This window comes from Festucalex cinctus, chromosome 14 (genome assembly GCF_051991245.1).
Source record: "Festucalex cinctus isolate MCC-2025b chromosome 14, RoL_Fcin_1.0, whole genome shotgun sequence".
NCBI classification, from domain to species: domain Eukaryota; kingdom Metazoa; phylum Chordata; class Actinopteri; order Syngnathiformes; family Syngnathidae; genus Festucalex; species Festucalex cinctus.
Window position 1 is genome coordinate 23,395,781 of NC_135424.1, and position 19,677 is coordinate 23,415,457.

The 19,677-nt window shown below is 39.8% G+C and overlaps 1 protein-coding gene across 2 annotated transcripts; it reads right to left on the bottom strand.

The window, feature by feature from the left end:
* Positions 1 to 74: 74 nt before the first annotated feature.
* On the bottom strand, positions 75 to 18,171 carry cep68 (centrosomal protein 68). Of its 2 annotated transcripts, XM_077496319.1 has the most exons (8): positions 18,028 to 18,171; positions 14,903 to 15,183; positions 3,729 to 4,697; positions 2,506 to 2,677; positions 2,256 to 2,407; positions 749 to 871; positions 577 to 673; positions 75 to 496 (listed from the first exon to the last, which is right to left on the bottom strand). In XM_077496319.1, the coding sequence occupies exons 2-8, from the start codon at positions 15,170 to 15,172 to the stop codon at positions 312 to 314; spliced, it is 1,968 nt and encodes a 655-aa protein (XP_077352445.1). In that variant the 5' UTR covers positions 15,173 to 15,183; positions 18,028 to 18,171; the 3' UTR covers positions 75 to 311. The 2 variants fall into 2 exon arrangements, with proteins under 2 accessions (XP_077352445.1, XP_077352446.1); XM_077496320.1 differs by lacking the exons at positions 14,903 to 15,183; positions 18,028 to 18,171 and adding an exon at positions 6,436 to 6,590.
* Positions 18,172 to 19,677: the final 1,506 nt, after the last annotated feature.

Here is a 19,677-nt window from a genome sequence, read left to right on the forward strand (position 1 = left end):
ACGCTGTCAGGGGTAAGTCAATGCTGATCGCACACGCTGGAGATGAGGATGAAATAGATATTCATGTCAAAAAATCCAAGCTCTCTCTTTAAGGGGGGGAACTTTGTGAGTACAGTATGATACAGTAAGCTGTTACAAAACATGCAAGTCAAGACAGAAAATGTTTCGGACTTGCCTAGATTTAAGGACACTTGACGGCTGTATTTTACTTCCTACATGGAACCACAACTCATATCAGGCAAACTTCAACACGGATACAGTAACTAGCGTTCCAAAAGTATGAATGGTTGTTGGACGGACAGCCATGGCATTCACTTGGTGGACACCCAGGTCCCTGAGGAGTCAGGGTTCTCCAGCTTGTGCCGCTCAGCTGGCTCACTGGGTTGATTAAGATGTGTCTGATTGTCCGTGGCAGATAGGATGGAAGACAAGTGTTCAGAATGATATTCCATGGCTCTGGACTGCTTTGCAATTAACAGCAGCGTGTTTCTTAACACTGGAACGATACGGATCGGAAACAAAAGTGAGTCTTTGCACATGTTATCTGTTATCAACCATGCGGAGGAGGAACCTTACATGGACACGTGCTGTCCATGCAGCTGAGAAGCAGCTCGCCGGTTTGCAGAACGTGAGAGGTCAATTGCTGATGACGACTCAACTCGTGCTGAAATCTCTGAGAACAAAACAAACGCTCGTTTGTTTCAAACTGATGCTTACAGTTTTAAATCCATGAAATTGTGGACGATACCTGATATTGAGCAAGTGACCGCTTCATGTTGTCATTGTCTACTTTGGGTCTAGCCAACATGTCCATCTTATCCGAAACCTTGTAGAGCCAGTGGATGTATTGTTCCAAGAGTGAACAAAACATCTGAAACAAAAGGTGCACACACACAGACGGTTTTATGCCTGACTTGTTTGGAGCACTGTGCACTGTATACAGTATTATGATATGAAGGATTGGGCACATGAGTTTTCTTATATTGACCTTTCAGGTTTATGACAGTCATGTTGACAAAGTAAACCATTAAATACGGACAGATTTTGATCATTTTCATTAAGCTTTACTCAACAATAGCAAATGGTGTGACACAATACAACAAATGTGCATAAGACCTCTCTGGTAGACATGCAGAGAACTACAAACAAAGCAAAAGTGATGTGTCCAAAAAGCAGCAGTCTACACATAACTGCATATGCCCAGCAACTTTCTGAAGAGTCAGTACTATTCATCCGCTTTATGCTCAGTGGTTCTGGCATTACATCAACAATTTCTTTTTATTTATTTATTTATTTTTTAAACAACAATAACAAAAACCATAAAGATCGTTAGCGGAAATGTATCATAGTACTTGCGAAATATATTGGAGTAAAAGCAGAAGTTACCACAAATATGTACATATATGTAAATTGTACCTGAGCACAGTAACAAAGTAGGTACAGTACAAAGTATTTGTAATCCATTTTTTTTTCCTCCTTCAAGATGATGACAGTCTTCCTCCATAGTCGATTATTATAACTTTGACAAATGTTTAAGTAATTAGAATGGACAGAGCTTTTTATTAATCTTTATTCTTTTTTTTTGTTATATTTTTATTTTTTTCCTCTTTGTAATTCTGTATGTCCATGTGAGATCTTGTGTTTTACAAAAGTGGATACATATTTGTGTGTTTAATTATACTGTATGTGTATATATGGTATTTCTTTTTTCTTCTATGTTTACATATGTATTGAATATGGACATAGATATATGATTGGTAATAGTTTTTTTTTTTTTTTTTTTTAAATAGCTGATAGTTTTTGGGGTGGGTTTGGTTCTTTCGATATCTTTTATTTGAATTGTTCCACTTCTGTAATACTAATTTAAAAAAAAATTATTTGTACTCCATTACATTACAAGACTGCCGTTTGCTCGCATGAAAATTGTAATGTGATTTATCTGATGCAGATGTAAATACTGGACCTGGAAGTGAAAACAAAAATATATCTTGCACTGTTACAATACTTTTGGAGGAGAGTTGCCTTCTGCCTTCAGTGTTGTCACAACACAGAAAACACAACATTGCCTTATTTAGTCATTCATGATTAGTGATGACAGCAAGGAGGGAAAGTTTTCTTTTTTTCCAACAAGATCAGGAACAACTTTAAGTGAAATTTATTGTTAAAAGATTTAGCAGACTTAAGGGAACTAACGTTGGAACCGTCCAGTTTCCTACAGAGCCACCACTCAAAGATATCTCTCTTTTGGTACTTACACGTATATGTTGCATGAGAGAGCAATTTTGGTCCTGCTCCTCGAGGATGACCTTCTGAGGGTCTTTCAGGTGGCTGCCACAAAGCTGCTCCGCCAAGGTCTCCACCTCCTTGAGACTGTCAGATTCCAGCCATGAACTGGGACTTCTCCTCACTGCCTCGGAGTTAGCATGACCAGATGATGATGAACACAAGAACATGCCATACTTGTATTGTGATACAAATAGAAATAAAAACCTGGACAATTAGTACCTGATGTAGCTGCATTCCTCATATTTATATTCTTTCCATCATCTTTTTTGCCATCCTGCTCTTTGGCACCACAGAGTTCTTTCTCCGGCTGTGATGGTGTCGGGAGATTTGAGTCCATACACTCACACATTGCTGTGAGCGGGCAGTTCAGCCTGGCTGTCACCTCCTTTACCTTCAATCACATAAAACAGTTCTAGTCATGCATCGGAACACTTCTTAGTTATTCATCCATCTTCTACACAGTGCTTGGTAGCTATGTGCACCCTGCAAGTGCTTAAAGGTCCCCTCATATGAAATGTTCACTTTTTGGTTTTTTTTTGACATAATGCCACCATAGCCTGACTAAGTCCCCAAAGTTGTGAAATAAACGACCCATGTTTCCCTTTCCTAAGGGCATTTGTATCACATTAGCTCAAACAGCACTCTCAAATGGGCTGTTTCAGCAGGTCGGTTTTACACGTCACTAACCCCACCTTTTTCGGTTTTATACAAGCTCATACTAGCTCGGTTATTCACTAGCTCAGCGCGAACTCCACCCTCACAATTTTCAAACCCTCCCCCCCGCCGGAGCAAACAAACAGCAGCAGCAGGAGGACAGCATGGTCCACGATTTCGCGGCCCGGTATCTCTGGACCGGAGGGTCGTGGACTCGTGGAGGGCCGGCACCAACGCTGTTGGAAAGCCAAGGTCGACCCGGTTCCGAGGATGAGTTCATTTTCCCCGTAGGACTTATAGTTCGACCGGTACGGGGGTATCAATCCCAGTAGCTGTACCTGGAAAATGTACATCGTGAGGAGGGTTAGCAGCTCTGACAGTTTGTGGCAAACATTTAACTGACGACTGCTTCAGGAATTTGGGACAATACAAACGTGGATTAGCAGAACATCTTTCACTTTAAACTAATGAGCCAATATTACTTCAGGTACAGACGTGAAGACTGTTTGAAAACGGGAGTGCATGGAAATGATGAGACTTGGCCACGCCCAACTCATTTTGCAGTCAAAAACGCACGGAAGTCTGGCGAGCCTTGGCCACGCCCACCAAAATCTGCTAGTTTGATGCTAGGCTAACAGTAGACCTTACTAGTGGAGACTGCAACTCTACGACAAGGTACAATTTCGTGAACATTTCTTTTGATACAGTATTAGGGCGTTCAGAGGATGATTGGTGTAATTGCTGTAAAGCTCATATCAGGGGATCTTTAAAAAATAAAAAATGCTGACCTGTCTAGTGAGGATTTGCACCTCTTCCAGGTGATCAGGCAGAGAGTAGAACTCCTTGTCACAATCACATTGGGACTGCGGAAGAAGACCTGTTGTACGGATGAAAGTGATGGAGGAGGACGGTTGTGCATACTGATGATGGTGGTGACAGTTCACAACATCCTTGTCCAAATTGTCCACAAGCAAGCCAAAAGAGAGTGTTTTGAAAACAAGTGCAGACGAGTACACACTGCTGGAATTGATTTCTGGATCCATTTTGTCCCATGCGTTTGTCTGAACGGTGTTGCACAGGTTTAAGTCCGACCCAGGCGGGCTGGTGGTCCCAAGGTTATCCAGTCCAATACCAGAATCCTCCAAGTTCAGGTCTTGTTGGAGAGCGTCACGTTGGAACACAGAGCTGTCCCACTTGCTGTCCATCTGGCCAGGTCTGAGGGGGTAAGTGTAGTCCAGCAAAGCTTGATACTCCTTGTTTGGATCCCAGGATGCATCGCGCCTATTTGTGGACGAGGGAAAAGACTTCGGGATGGCACAGTCCCAATAGTTTGCTTCGTGATATGACATTGTTTGTCTTCGTGACTGCCCTGCTAAAGAGTTGCTATTTTGTTTTTTGACCTGTGTTTGCTCTCTTTTGGAGAAGAAGCGTGGGGTGGGGGTATAGGTAGGGTACAGAACAGTGGATGTGAGCTGCGACTTCACAGGAGAGTCTTTCTTCTGGAACTTGAGAATGTTGTCGGAGATGCCACATTGAAAAGACGGACTTCCGGTCAAAGGTTTTTCATGTTGTAACCCACCGCTGACATTTGGAACACACAACAGTGAGCTACGCACATCTTTAGACACCAAATAAGGAGAGTCATCACTGGAACTCAAGTGAAAGCTCAATGGCTTTTGGTCTTCTAAACTGGTCTGCAAATTCATCTTGGCGGAGAGCTGACTTTCATCTGTCTTGCTGGTCCCGACATGCATCTCCTGTGAAATATCAAAAATGTGTGTTAACATAAAATCATATTTCAGGTACATGTTTGGTTTATGATGGTTATGAACATGAGGTGGTTTCAAAATTATGACTGCTCACTATAAACTAGTCTAGAACTATATACATACGTCATACACTTTATACATACTGTACATACAGTATATGTGACCGGCTCTGGCAAAGGGTCCTCATGTGATTGATATATTATATACACTATACTGTACAGGTATTCTAATTCTGCACTTATTGCCTTTAAAATGATATATAATACATGAATGTACCTCAAAAATTGACAAAGTGACAGCAGTTTTAATGTTGAAAGGTTGAAATCCGTAGTTTTGAGAAAAAGGGGCTGAAAGTTTTGATAATTGCATCTTTCAAATGTACATAGCAAGCAGTACCTTAGAAAAACGATATGAACATGAGATTTTCAGGATTTGTTTAAAAATCTATGGAAAGTCAATTCCAACAGCAGGCAAGGCCATCGTCCGAGATTTTAATTGCCATTTGATGTGGCCTGTGATAAGAGCTTTATTGATAACTTATCATGGAAGTGATGTCCGGGACCGATGACAACATAGCTTCTGCTCCATAAGGTAGGATGACTCTTCTGTTCACTTTTGTACTGAATGGTATATTTCGACTTTTTTGCTGGCTATGTCCATCCATCCAACCATTAGCATATCTGATTATCCTAACAACAATTATACAAATCATTCGTGAATTACATTTGAGACTTGAAAATTCAGGTTTTTAAACATTGTGCAAGAGGTGGCGCTATAGCTAGCGGGTAGACTAAAAGCACTCCTCTGGTTACGAAGCATACTGTCTAAAAATTGCTTATTGTCATACACTTCTCTTACAATTTGGACTTTTGTGCTGCTTGGATATGAAACTAGAGACATCAAAGAGGCTATTTGTGGAGAAATCTCAAAAAGGACAAATAAAGTCCAACTATCTAATATCGTCCATATCTCTAGATTGAGCTGGAGCGGATCACATATTTACTGTATATACCGGTGCTTGGCAATAATTTTTTGTTACGGCCTCCCAGGAATAAGAAAATAGATGGAAACAAGGGATGTACAAATGTGGTCTCGTGGCCTCTCCCATCCGTGAAGTTGTGGGTTCGATCCTCACCCCAGGTGACCATAGGTGCGTTTCCATTACCCTCAGTTTTGCGCAAAAGGCATGTTTCGCAAAAGTAAGCTGGCAATGGAAACACCGGACTTGCGAAAAAACTCTCAAATATCGCAAAAAAAAGTTTTTGCGCTCTCATGAGGTGGTTTTTGAGACGTATCGAAAAAGAAGTATTTCGCAAAACTGTAATGGAAACAATTTTTGCGCATTAGTAGTCATGTGACACCCGGCCGGTCATGGAGGAAAGGACTGTAACACGTTTATGTGTATTTTTATTAAACTTGCAATTACTATTTGTTTTGAGAATGATTAATTTCGGGTTTGTATTTTAGTTTTACATGCTGAAGTGATTTGTATCGGCTATACTGCACGTCATGAACGCAAAAGAGAGAGAGGTGTAATGAGCGAGCCTCCTTCGAGAAGTTGAAGGAGAGGAGAGCTTGAAATCGTGCCCTGCCATGTCTGGTTAATTCAAGAAGGAGGACGCAAGAAAACATCAGAAACGTTTAACAATTTATAACCCGCCTTTTACCAAGCCTCGGCATGGGAACAACAACATTTTAGGATTACAGGAAGTAGGAAGTACGGTACCACTCGCTTTCGTGTCAGAACTGCTTGCTGACTGCCGAGGGGAACACGCAACAACACCAACACTAAATGCCCGAAACCGCCCGATGAGGGGTGAGTGTTTTTAAAGTAATATAACTACACCGGGCGTCCGTCTACGGTAAACATCATGAGCACCGCCTACAGAACAGCGAGGTCTCGCGAGACGGGACATTCCGAGAATTGCGCCTCAGAAGCGAAACTCTCTTCAATGGAAACACCGACAATTCGAAATTGTACTTTATCGAAATAGTACAATATCGCTTTTATTTTTGCGAAAAAGGGTAATGGAAACGCACCTCATGTCAAAGTGTCCTTGAGCAAGCCACTGAACCCAAATTTACTCCCATTGGACATGGCAGCATTTTTGACCACTGGTGTGTGAATGGGTGAATGTTTATGGAGAGAAATTTGTGTCTTTATTTTCAATCAAACAAAAAAGGAATTTGCAATCAAAAAAAAATTTCAATCAAACAAAAAGGGGATTTGCAATCCAAAAAAAAATTCTATCAAACAAAAAGGGGATTTGCAACCTCAAATAAATTTTAATCAAACAAAAAAGGGTTTTCATATAAAATAAAAATTTGCAAACAAAAAAAACCATTTCAAACATGGATTTGAATTTTAATAAAATCTTTTGCAAGCATTTTTTTCGTTTTGTTTGCGAATCTGTTTTTTGGTTGCGAATCTGTTTTTTGGTTGCGGATCTGTTTTTTGATTGAAACCTGTTTTTTGGTTGCGAATCTTTTTCTGTGTTGTGTGGGCGGGGTCCTCCGTTCAACCGATGATAGAAGCCTTGTCATTGGTCAGCTTGGAAGCCGCTGCGACAACTTTCATTGGTCAGATAGGAATGGGGGTGTGACAATGTTCGTCTGACTATTTCCTGGTTCATTTTGTCCAGTCGCCGCCATCATCGAGGTAAATATGACCCCCCCCCCTTCTAGTTTTTCGTTTTGTTTATCTGACATTTATCTAAAAGCAACCCTTGATCTATCGTTTATCCGGTGATTTCTTCTAACCATTACAATTAACGTAATCACTCACTCAGCATTGCTTAGCCATGTTAGCTAGCTAGGTAACTGATGGTCCGATACATGAGTCAGTCATGAAGCTATGTTGTTGGCAGTCAAAACACAAATATACGGCTAATTTGGGATAGCCTTTTAGGATGAAGTTTTGTTGTTTTTTTATACTCATAAAGAATCCTTTGCATTTGTTTCACATACAGGCAGGGCTGGGAATCGAATTTATTTACACTAGCTGCTTTCCCTAAATCTTGGATGTTTGAAGTAGAGATTAAATTCGTGATAATTCTGTGATTATTATTTATTGGTCCTGGTTGTTTACTGTATGAGTCAGATTGAAACAGAAGGGGAATCTGAGTTGTAGGTGTACTTTTGCAATTACACTGACTAGATTTTTTCTTTTAGAGTGCGAGCAGACCAAGGGGTAGAAAATGTAGACATAGCGAGATGCATGTTTACTGTAAGAGGAGAAGGCCAGGGCAGTTTTATTGCTGGTAAAAGCGTACATAACCAGAGGAAAAAACTTTATATGAGTAAAAGTTCTTGGAGTTACTGTAGCTTTCATAAATGTATTTGATATTACAGATCCAGCAAGCTGAAGAGACACTACCCTTGGACCATCACGGTGAACACGGGATCGTTATACCTGACATCCACTGTCGTTTACCTGAGGAAAGACTTGTTGCTTTACGGCAAATCAATCCAAACAAGGAGTCCTTGAGTTTTGGTCGCGTCATTTATTTGCAGACTCTCAATGTTGCTTCTAGTGCTAGTGTCTCGCGGCCCAAAGGGTCATTTAAATTTATGTAAAAAATGAAAATAAATTCCTGTGTAAAACAGTTTGACTTTTATTTCATAAAAAAAAGCATGCATATGAACTAACAACCAGTCAATTATTCAGCATTTTATAGATTTTATACAGACATTTTTAAGAAATGATTGGCCTGCCAACAAGAAATCAAGAAAGCTCAGAAAATGAACTGTTAAACTTAAAACAAACATTTTGGTAGGAACAGCCTGTAATTACTCAAAAAAAATGAAATGGATGTGATTTTTTTTTTTTTTGCCCTTTCAATTACACTGTGTCAAATCTGGCATCAAAGGTGATAGCAGTCAGTAGATGTGATTTAAAGGAATGGTAATCACTCATATGAGCAGTTGGAAATGTAATGGTGTTTGTGCAGGGGGTAACATAATGTGTGACCTGGCATTTGTACCTCACAATTGTGGTCAAAGTTTATTGATATTTTAAATTGCTCTCTGTCTGACATAAGCAGGTGCTTGTGGCCCTGCTCAGTTATCCACAGCATCACCTCATGAAGAGAGGTGACCAACCACCAACTTCATCTTCTGCATCTAAAAAGTAAAGAAAAGTGTGCTTGAATTAAGTACCAAACATGTAAAAAAAAAAATTCTGACAAAGTTATGTTTGACACATGTTTTGAACATTATTGAAACAGGAAAACTACAATGAAACAATCACAGGAACTAAATGTATTTATATTACGTAATCTGTCACTTCCTCTGTATTTCAAACACCCAAGACATAATAAATGTAGCAGAGGCTACTTATTTCAATGACCAGAACTTCTCATAAGTGATTAATAATTAGCATTTTATTAATGTAATGATGTAATGTAATAAAATAATCATGAATAAGCATAATAACAGCTATCTCAGCAGGCCGTTTATTTGGGCCGTTTCTCGTACCAACAAAACATCACGATTCATGACTAGACTAACCAAAATCAAACGGTTACGTGGCCTGGATCCTAGTAGTAGCAGTGTCACCGCTTTGACGGTGCATGAGTTCCCCCTCTTTTTCAACCTGACTCGTACAGTAAACAACCAGGACCAATAAATAATAATCACAGAATTATCACGAATTTAATCTCTACTTCAAACATCCAAGATTTAGGGGAAGCAGCTAGTGTAAATAAATTCGATTCCCAGCCCTGCCTGTATGTGAAGTAAATGACTGCGGTCAGGCCAGCCGCCACTCGAAAAGACGAAGTCAAGCCAGTCGCCCCAACGATTGTTAATACTGTGCATTACGGTAACGTGCCGACGTGCCCCTGCGTTGGCCACCTTCAAAATAAAAGCTGGGTAACACCTGGTTTATGGTTTAAAATAAAGAATCATAAAAAAATAACGGTTTGTTATTCCAGAACCAGACCAATTCTGAGGGACACTACACCACCCCAGGTATCCAACCAAAGTACTTTCAACAAAATCTGATGTTGCATTTCAAAATAAAACTCATTTGAAAAATTTATTTTCCGACATTAATCCCTGATTTTAAAAAATCATTAAAAATTCATGGTTTGTTATCCCAGGACCAGACCAGTTCTGAGGGACACTACACCATCCCAGGTATCCATCCAAACTACTTTGAAAAAAATCTGATGTTGCATTTCAAAATAAAACTCATTTGAAAATTTAAATCTCAACTATTATTGCTGATTTCAAAAAATCATTAAAAATTCATGGTTTGTTATCCCAGGACCAGACCAGTTCTAAGGGACACTACAGCACCCCAGGTATCCAGCCAAACTACTTTGAACAAAATCTGATGTTGCATTTCAAAATCAAACTCTTTTGAAAAATTAAATCTCGACTATTATTGCTAATTTAAAAAAATCATTAAAAATTCATGGTTTGTTATCCCAGGACCAGACCAGTTCTAAGGGACACTACACCACCCCAGGTATCCAGCCAAAGTACTTTGAACAAAATCTGATGTTGCATTTCAAAATAAAATTCATCTGAAAATTAGATTTTCAGACATTAATCCCTGATTTCAAATAATCATTAAAAATTCATGGTTTGTTATCCCAGGACCAGACCAGTTCTAAGGGACACTCCAGCACCCCAGGTATCCAGCCAATCTACTTTGAACAAAATCTGATGTTGCATTTCAAAATAAAACCCATTTGAAAATTTAAATCTCGACTATAATCCCTGATTTCAAAAAATCATTAAAAAAATTAATGGTTTGTTATCCCAGGACCAGACCAGTTCTGAGGGACACTACACCATCCCAGGTATCCAACCAAAAGACTTTAAACAAAATCTGATGTTGCATTTCAAAATAAAACTCATTTGAAAATTTAAATCTCGACTATTATTGCTGATTTCAAAAAATCATTAAAAATTCATGGTTTGTTATCCCAGGACCAGACCAGTTCTAAGGGACACTACACCACCCCAGGTATCCAGCCAAAGTACTTTGAACAAAATCTGATGTTGCATTTCAAAATAAAATTCATCTGAAAATTAGATTTTCAGACATTAATCCCTGATTTCAAATAATCATTAAAAATTCATGGTTTGTTATCCCAGGACCAGACCAGTTCTAAGGGACACTCCAGCACCCCAGGTATCCAGCCAATCTACTTTGAACAAAATCTGATGTTGCATTTCAAAATAAAACCCATTTGAAAATTTAAATCTCGACTATAATCCCTGATTTCAAAAAATCATTAAAAATTAATGGTTTGTTATCCCAGGACCAGACCAGTTCTGAGGGACACTACACCATCCCAGGTATCCAACCAAAAGACTTTAAACAAAATCTGATGTTGCATTTCAAAATAAAACTCATTTGAAAATTTAAATCTCGACTATTATTGCTGATTTCAAAAAATCATTAAAAATTCATGGTTTGTTATCCCAGGACCAGACCAGTTCTGAGGGACACTGCAGCACCCCAGGTATCCAGCCAAACTACTTTGAACAAAATCTGATGTTGCATTTCAAAATAAAATCCATTTGAAAATTTAAATCTCGACTATAATCCCTGATTTCAAAAAATCATTAAAAATTAATGGTTTGTTATCCCAGGACCAGACCAGTTCTAAGGGACACTACAGCACCCCAGGTATCCAGCCAAACTACTTTGAACAAAATCTGATGTTGCATTTCGAAATAAAACTCATCTGAAAATTTGATTTTCAGACATTAATCCCTGATTTCAAATAATCATTAAAAATTCATGGTTTGTTATCCCAGGACCAGACCAGTTCTAAGGGACACTCCAGCACCCCAGGTATCCAGCCAAACTACTTTGAACAAAATCTGATGTTGCATTTCAAAATAAAACTAATTTGAAAATTTAGGTATTATATTCGAGATTTAAATTTTCAAAAGAGTTTTATTTTGAAATGCAACATCAGATTTTGTTCAAAGTAGTTTGGCTGGATACCTGGGATGGTGTAGTGTCCCTTAGAACTGGTCTGGTCCTGGGATAACAAACCATGAATTTTTAATGGTTTTTTGAAATCAGCAATAATAGTCGAGATTTCAATTTTCAAATGAGTTTTATTTTGAAATGCAACATCAGATTTTGTTCAAAGTAGTTTGGCTGGATACCTGGGGTGCTGGAGTGTCCCTTAGAACTGGTCTGGTCCTGGGATAACAAACCATGAATTTTTAATGATTATTTGAAATCAGGGATTAATGTCTGAAAATCTAATTTTCAGATGAATTTTATTTTGAAATGCAACATCAGATTTTGTTCAAAGTACTTTGGCTGGATACCTGGGGTGGTGTAGTGTCCCTTAGAACTGGTCTGGTCCTGGGATAACAAACCATGAATTTTTAATGATTTTTTAAAATCAGGGATTAATGTCGAGATTTAATTTTTCAAATGAGTTTTATTTTGAAATGCAACATCAGATTTTGTTTAAAGTCCTTTGGTTGGATACCAGTCGAGTGGTTAGCACGTCCGCTTCCCAGTTCTGAGGTCTCCGGTTCGAGTCCAGGCTCGGACCTTCCTGGGTGGAGTTTGCATGTTCTCCCCGTGCCCGCGTGGGTCTTCTCCGGGTACTCCGGTCTCCTCCCACATTCCAAAGACATGCATGGCAGGTTAATTGGGCGCTCCGAATTGTCCCTAGGTGTGCGTGTGAGTGTGGATGGTTGTTCGTCTCTGTGTGCCCTGCGATTGGTTGGCAACCAGTCCAGGGTGTCCCCCGCCTACTGCCCAGAGCCAGCTGAGATAGGCGCCAGCAGCCCCCGCGACCCTTGTGAGGAATAAGCGGTCAAGAAAATGGATGGATGGATGGATGGTTGGATACCTGTGGTGGTGTAGTGTCCCTTAGAACTGGTCCGGTCCTGGGATAACAAACCATGAATTTTTAATGATTTTTTTAAATCAGGGATTAATGTCGAGATTTAATTTTTCAAATGAGTTTTATTTTGAAATGCAACATCAGATTTTGTTTAAAGTCCTTTGGTTGGATACCTGTGGTGGTGTAGTGTCCCTTAGAACTGGTCTGGTCCTGGGATAACAAACCATGAATTTTTAATGATTTTTTGAAATCAGGGATTAATGTTGAGATTTAATTTTTCAAATGAGTTTTATTTTGAAATGCAACATCAGATTTTGTTCAAAGTAGTTTGGCTGGATACCTGGGATGGTGTAGTGTCCCTTAGAACTGGTCTGGTCCTGGGATAACAAACCATGAATTTTTAATGATTTTTTGAAATCAGCAATAATAGTCGAGATTTCAATTTTCAAATGAGTTTTATTTTGAAATGCAACATCAGATTTTGTTTAAAGTCCTTTGGTTGGATACCTGGGGTGGTGTAGTGTCCCTTAGAACTGGTCCGGTCCTGGGATAACAAACCATGAATTTTTAATGATTTTTTGAAATCAGGAATTAATGTAGGGATTTAAATTTTCAAATGAGTTTTATTTTGAAATGCAACATCAGATTTTGTTCAAAGTAGTTTGGCTGGATACCTGGGATGGTGTAGTGTCCCTTAGAACTGGTCTGGTCCTGGGATAACAAACCATGAATTTTTAATGATTTTTTGAAATCAGCAATAATAGTCGAGATTTCAATTTTCAAATGAGTTTTATTTTGAAATGCAACATCAGATTTTGTTTAAAGTCCTTTGGTTGGATACCTGGGGTGGTGTAGTGTCCCTTAGAACTGGTCCGGTCCTGGGATAACAAACCATGAATTTTTAATGATTTTTTGAAATCAGGAATTAATGTAGGGATTTAAATTTTCAAATGAGTTTTATTTTGAAATGCAACATCAGATTTTGTTCAAAGTAGTTTGGCTGGATACCTGGGATGGTGTAGTGTCCCTTAGAACTGGTCTGGTCCTGGGATAACAAACCATGAATTTTTAATGATTTTTTGAAATCAGCAATAATAGTCGAGATTTCAATTTTCAAATGAGTTTTATATTGAAATGCAACATCAGATTTTGTTCAAAGTAGTTTGGCTGGATACCTGGGGTGCTGTAGTGTCCCTTGGAACTGGTCTGGTTCTGGAATAACAAACCGTTATTTTTTTATGAATCTTTATTTTAAACCCTAAACCAGGTGTTGAGTAGCTTTTATTTTGAAGGTGGCCAACGCAGTGGCACGTCGGCATGTTACCGTAATGCACAGTATTAACAATCGTTGGGGCGGCTGGCTTGACTTCGTCATTTCGAGTGGCGGCTGGCTTGACCGCAGTAACAAATGCAAAGGTTTCTTTATGAGTATAAAAAAAACCCAACAAAACTTCATCCTAACAGCTATCCCAAATTAGCCGTATATTTGTGTTTTGACTGCCAACAACATAGCTTCATGACTGACTCATGTATCGGACCATCAGTTACCTAGCTAGCTAACATGGCTAAGCAATGCTGAGTGAGTGATTACGTTAATTGTAATGGTTAGAACAAATCACCGGATAAACGATAGATCAAGGGTTGCTTTTAGATAAATGTCAGATAAACAAAACGGAAAACTAGAAGGGGGGGGTGGGGGGGTGGGGGGGGGGGTCATATTTACCTCGATGCTGGCGGCGACTGGACAAAATGAACCAGGAAATAGTCAGACGAACATTGTCACACCCCCATTCCTATCTGACCAATGAAAGTTGTCGCAGCGGCTTCCAAGCTGACCAATGACAAGGCTTCTATCATCGGTTGAACGGAGGACCCCGCCCACACAACACAGAAAAAGATTCGCAACCAAAAAACAGGTTTCAATCAAAAAACAGATCCGCAACCAAAAAACAGATTTGCAACCAAAAAACAGATTCGCAACCAAAAAACAGATTCGCAAACAAAACGAAAAAAATACTTGCAAAAGATTTTATTAAAATACAAATCCATGTTTGAAATGTTTTTTTTTGTTTGCAAATTTTTATTTTATATGAAAACCCTTTTTTGTTTGCTTAAAATTTATTTGAGGTTGCAAATCCCCTTTTTGTTTGATTGATTTTTTTTTTTTTGATTGCAAATTCCTTTTTTGTTTGATTGAAAATAAAGACACAAATTTCTCTCCATAAATGTTGAGCATTGTTTTGGGCACCATATGGTGTAGATAAAGCGCACCATAAAAAGCAGTCCATTTATCATGTGATGAAGTCACTACACCTGAATATCATTTGAAAGACATTAAGACGTAAATTCTGTACTTGCCATCTGTTGATGCTGAGTCTTCTTTAAAATAGATGATTGTTCAGTAGAGAACAGAGGCTTTCTCATCACATAACGTCTGTCAGTCAGGTATCTGGATATGGGCGCCATGCTAACACTTTTATGGGGCTGTTCTTTTTCCCATTCGGTTGCTCTTTTCTCACTCGCAATGTCATTTGCATTCAGTCTCATGCTGTGGCTAACACATGAATCTGGAGTGTGCACCTTCCATGGCCGGCTGCATTCAGTGGTATCCATTGGATATGATGTCATCTATGAAGTTGCTGTCAATGACAAGAATCGAATTATTTTTCATGACATTTTCGTTCGTCATTATCATAAAATAGGCAGACAATGTGCTGGATCTCAGCTGGCTTCTGGCAGTAGGCGGGGGATAACCTGGACTGGTTGCCAGCCAATCGCAGGGCACACAGAGACTGACGTATATAATTTTAGTTATCTATGTAGATTCATGCCCCATCCCTGTAAAAGGCCACCTGGTTTGACCCAAACCTGCTCTGACACATTTTCCTTTCTTCTGACCCAGCAGACATATGTAGGGGTTTTCCGATCACGTGTGCTCTGGCTGGCCTTGAAGGCATTCTGTGAGATGAGATAGGGGTTTTCCGAACACGTGAGCTACACGTGCTACACGTGAGTGAGTGAGCCAAGGCCAGGTGCAGGCCATAAAAATGTCTTGTCCGCAAGATTTATGAGCAGGAAGGTACACATGATCTTGCGTAACCATGAAGTTCATGCAGAGGTCAGCTTTAAATTAGGCCAAAGGTTGCGAGCCTAAGTTTACGTGGAGTAACAGTGCCCCCAATGGTCACAAAATATGACTGCACCAAGTTAAACTCCTATCTTGCAGTGCACTCTAGTGGCCAAAGACATTCATATGAATAATTAGGCAAATTTGTAGGAGTGGACAAATTTTGTAGTGGCCCAATACCGTTAGCTACCTTAAGATGTTACGCCCAAGGAAAAAGTTTGGGGGTGGATTCTAGTCAGGCTATATAAACCAGTGCATCCCGTTGTCCGACGGATTTCTGATCCCTTCTGGCCAGAATATATGTCTTGTTTGTATGTCTGTGTCAAATAAATCTTTTTGTCTACAGCTTGAATCTCGGCCCGGCACTCTGTTACTTTTTTCTTCTAGATGCTGAGTTGTTGAACTTCTCCTTTAAAGCGAATACAAGCGAAAGCTCTCCTTCCAACACCCGGGATGCATAATATACGATCACTCTTGGAGAGGACAGTCGGAGCTCCCCCCCTACCCCCCCCCCCCCAACTCCCCGACATATCTCCCCTGAGCGTCGGCCCGGCGGGACGTAAATCTCGGTCCGGCCGTCTGCCTCTCGTCCGGGCTGACGAAACAACAAGACGAACAACTATCCACACTCACAAGTACACGCAGGGACAATTCGGAGCACCCATTTAACCTGCCATGCATGTCTTTGGAATGTGGGAGGAGACTGGAGTACCCTGAGAAGACCCACGCAGACACGGGGAGAACATGCAAACTCCACCCAGGAAGGCCAGAGCCTGGACTTGAACCCGAGTCTTCAGAACTGGGAGGCGGACGTGCTAACCACTCGCCCACCATGCCCGCCCTCCCTTCCTTATGTTGTCTTTTTATTTTCATCTGAGAACCGGGGAGAGCTGTTTTGGGTGACCGTCAGGCCTTCCATTTTCTCCCTCTATTGGTCATTGTTTTTATGTCGCTTGGACAGGTTGACAATAAAGCTATTCTGAGTCTGATACGATGTGCCAAATAGGACAATTTTAGCACTTAATTTCATTCATGTTTACAAAAATCAATTACAAAATGTCTTTAAAATGGAGAGAGATTGTTTTCAAATACTTTTATCGGGCAGTGTGCAGGGTTTAGTAGCTTAGTTTTCATGTGTGGCCAACCATCGTCCACTGGTTTTGCTGCGATTCAAAAATGTAATTGCTGGTAAACAGTATTGCAATATGTAACAACCAATCAAAAAAAATGCACATGAGCTTTCACAGAAATAGTAAGTTCCCAGTTTTAAGCATAAGCTAGACCAAGCCTGGCAATACAATACAGAAAAGTACATTTTACAATAATATTAAATTGTATTATGATTTGTACCTTAACAAATGTACCGGCAGCAAAATAAATAAATAAATAAAAATAAATAAATATTTAAAAAAAAAAATGCAGAAATGTACAAGAGCAGTCAGTCAAGTCGGAGGCGGAGTGTTGAAGTCCAGAGCCAAAGACTGGCGTTTTATTGACATCATCAACAACAACTCACTCTGCGCGAGGCTCACAGACCTACTAACATCTCGTCCTTTTATCCTTTCATCCTTTCATCCTTTCATCCCAACAAACTCCCCCTTCGTCCCAACGTTCCGTGGGTGAATTATGTTCCAATCACTACAATATGATGATAAGCAAATCATACAAGATGAATAAGGCCCGGGTGAGTGGATTAAAAGATAAACAAAATGCCATGTGGACACATTTATAATTAAGTTCATAAGTTGTCCTTGCACAATCTCTACAATAACAACGTTTGCGTTAAAATAGGCTGACAATTCTGTTGTTGCTGTCTTAGCGTTTCGACGACTGGGTGTAATGTTAGGGAAGTGAAATAACGGGATCACACAATAGTGCCATGTCTTATGATCGAGGCTTCTTTAGTTCCGGATATGTCACGAGGCAGCGGTCAGCGGGCTACCGTTCGAAAAACAATAGCAATATAGGCAGTAACATCACACGATTGAACGTAGACACATTTGTAAGAAGACATTTGATATCAGATGTTGCACGGCATGCAATGTAGAAAGAGTCGCGTGAAACCAACCACGAGATGCGCAAAATTCGACTTCCGCATAAAGAATCCAACATTTTGGCTATGTAGCAAATTGCACCGGTGTATACATTATGAAAAATATACAAACGATTCAAACAAAAATGCCGTTTGACGTGTCCTTATCCAAAATCCCTGGCAAACAGCACTGTAGATGTCCACAGAAGATGGTCGTTTTGACAGACGCTCGTGTTGTGTAAGTCAGTCAATTGAAAGTTGCTTTAATCGGGTCTCCTTGCTAAAGACGGGCAAAGATTTAGAAAACGTGGGCTAGTCTCTTACCCAAAGCATCGAATCCTCGCTTAGAATGTCCATTTGTACTGCCTAGCCAACAAATTATTGCGCTAGCCTCCGCTTCCCCCAAGCGTGTTGCGTTTACGTGCTTATCTGACTCAGACAACACCCACTGACACTGCTAAGAAAACATGCACGTTCCCAGTGTTAATATTTTTTGTTTTGTTTCTGTTTGAACACGTTGTACTGTGAGCTACGTTTCATGCAAAAAGTAACATTTGAAGGTAGTGTAAAATAATTTACTGCCATATATGTCGCTAAAATGACGAGGCTATGACTATGTTGTATGAAATCGATTTAAAGTTGTAAAATTATTTCGTAATTTATTTATAAACATTGGTATCGCTATTTCAAATTGCAATTCATTATTCATCTCAATTATCTCGGTCGCTCCTCACGCTTAATAGCTTAAACTTTTTAATTCCGGATGTCTTTGAAAGTACCCGAGTGCGGACGTGATGCATGATTGGTGCACAGGGCACGAACTGGACAGATGCATAGATGTCTCATTAAACGCTTTATCGTACGTTGACGTCGTCGCCATATTAAATGTGGCACAGTGGTATTATGCCCTGTCAAAAAAAGAAAAAAGAAAAGACCCCGCACATTTTAGAGTGGCCTTTTATTATGTATATTCGAGGCACACCTCAGCAATTCAATCAACCATTTTCTTTACAGCTTATTGCTCACAAGGGTCGCGGTGGTGCCCATCCCAGCTGGCTTCGGGCAGTAGGCGGAGTACACCCTAAATTTGTTGCCAGCCAATCGCAGCACACGCAAACAAACATGTAACACTGAGTGTGAAGACCATCCACATGAATTAACTGTACTGTGTCTGTGTAATCAAGCGTTATTCACATTTTGTATTTTAGATTGTATTTATACATAAATAATAATTCTATGAGCAGCATCATTGTAAAAGTGGGTACGGATTGTGTTGAAAAAAACAAAACAAACTCCAAGAGGATAAGAGGATTAAGCAATTTAATTGATTCTTTGTTTGAGTTTCACCAAAACCATTAGAGTCAAGGCAGACCTCCTTTGTGTTCTTGCATGGATTATGGTACTCCACCCAGGCTACAGGCTACCTCGTATCTTCCTCAATGTCTGATCTCATCACACATTGCAGGCATAAAAAAATAAACAACAATAACATGTATGTATTCCAAGTACAATACTGTACAATGTAGACAGTGAACTAAAAATCCACACAGCGACCCTTCCTCTCCCAATCTCCATAGCGGGTGGGCTCCAGACCTCGTGGACCATTCTTTTCCTTTGTCACAGGATTCACATCGTCAGGAAACCCTGGGGGACAAGAAATTATTCAGTCTGGTATAATTGTATCAGGCTCACTTTAACTGTGCTTGGTGTCAAGCTTCCTGGGGCGTGGCCTATACTCATTATTTCCATTATTATTATTTTAACCTTCAATAGAGATGCATCGCATGTTTACAGTTATGTTGCTTATTGTGAAATGAAGTCACCAGAGAAGTATGGGTAGGAGGTTGGAAACATGATGGTGAATAATAGACAGGTCGGCGTAGATTTTTCTCCATTCAAAAAAATATATATTCTTACTTTCTAGAGCATCCTTGGTTTTATCCTCATCCTTGTCAAAGCGCCCCTGGGGAGTGA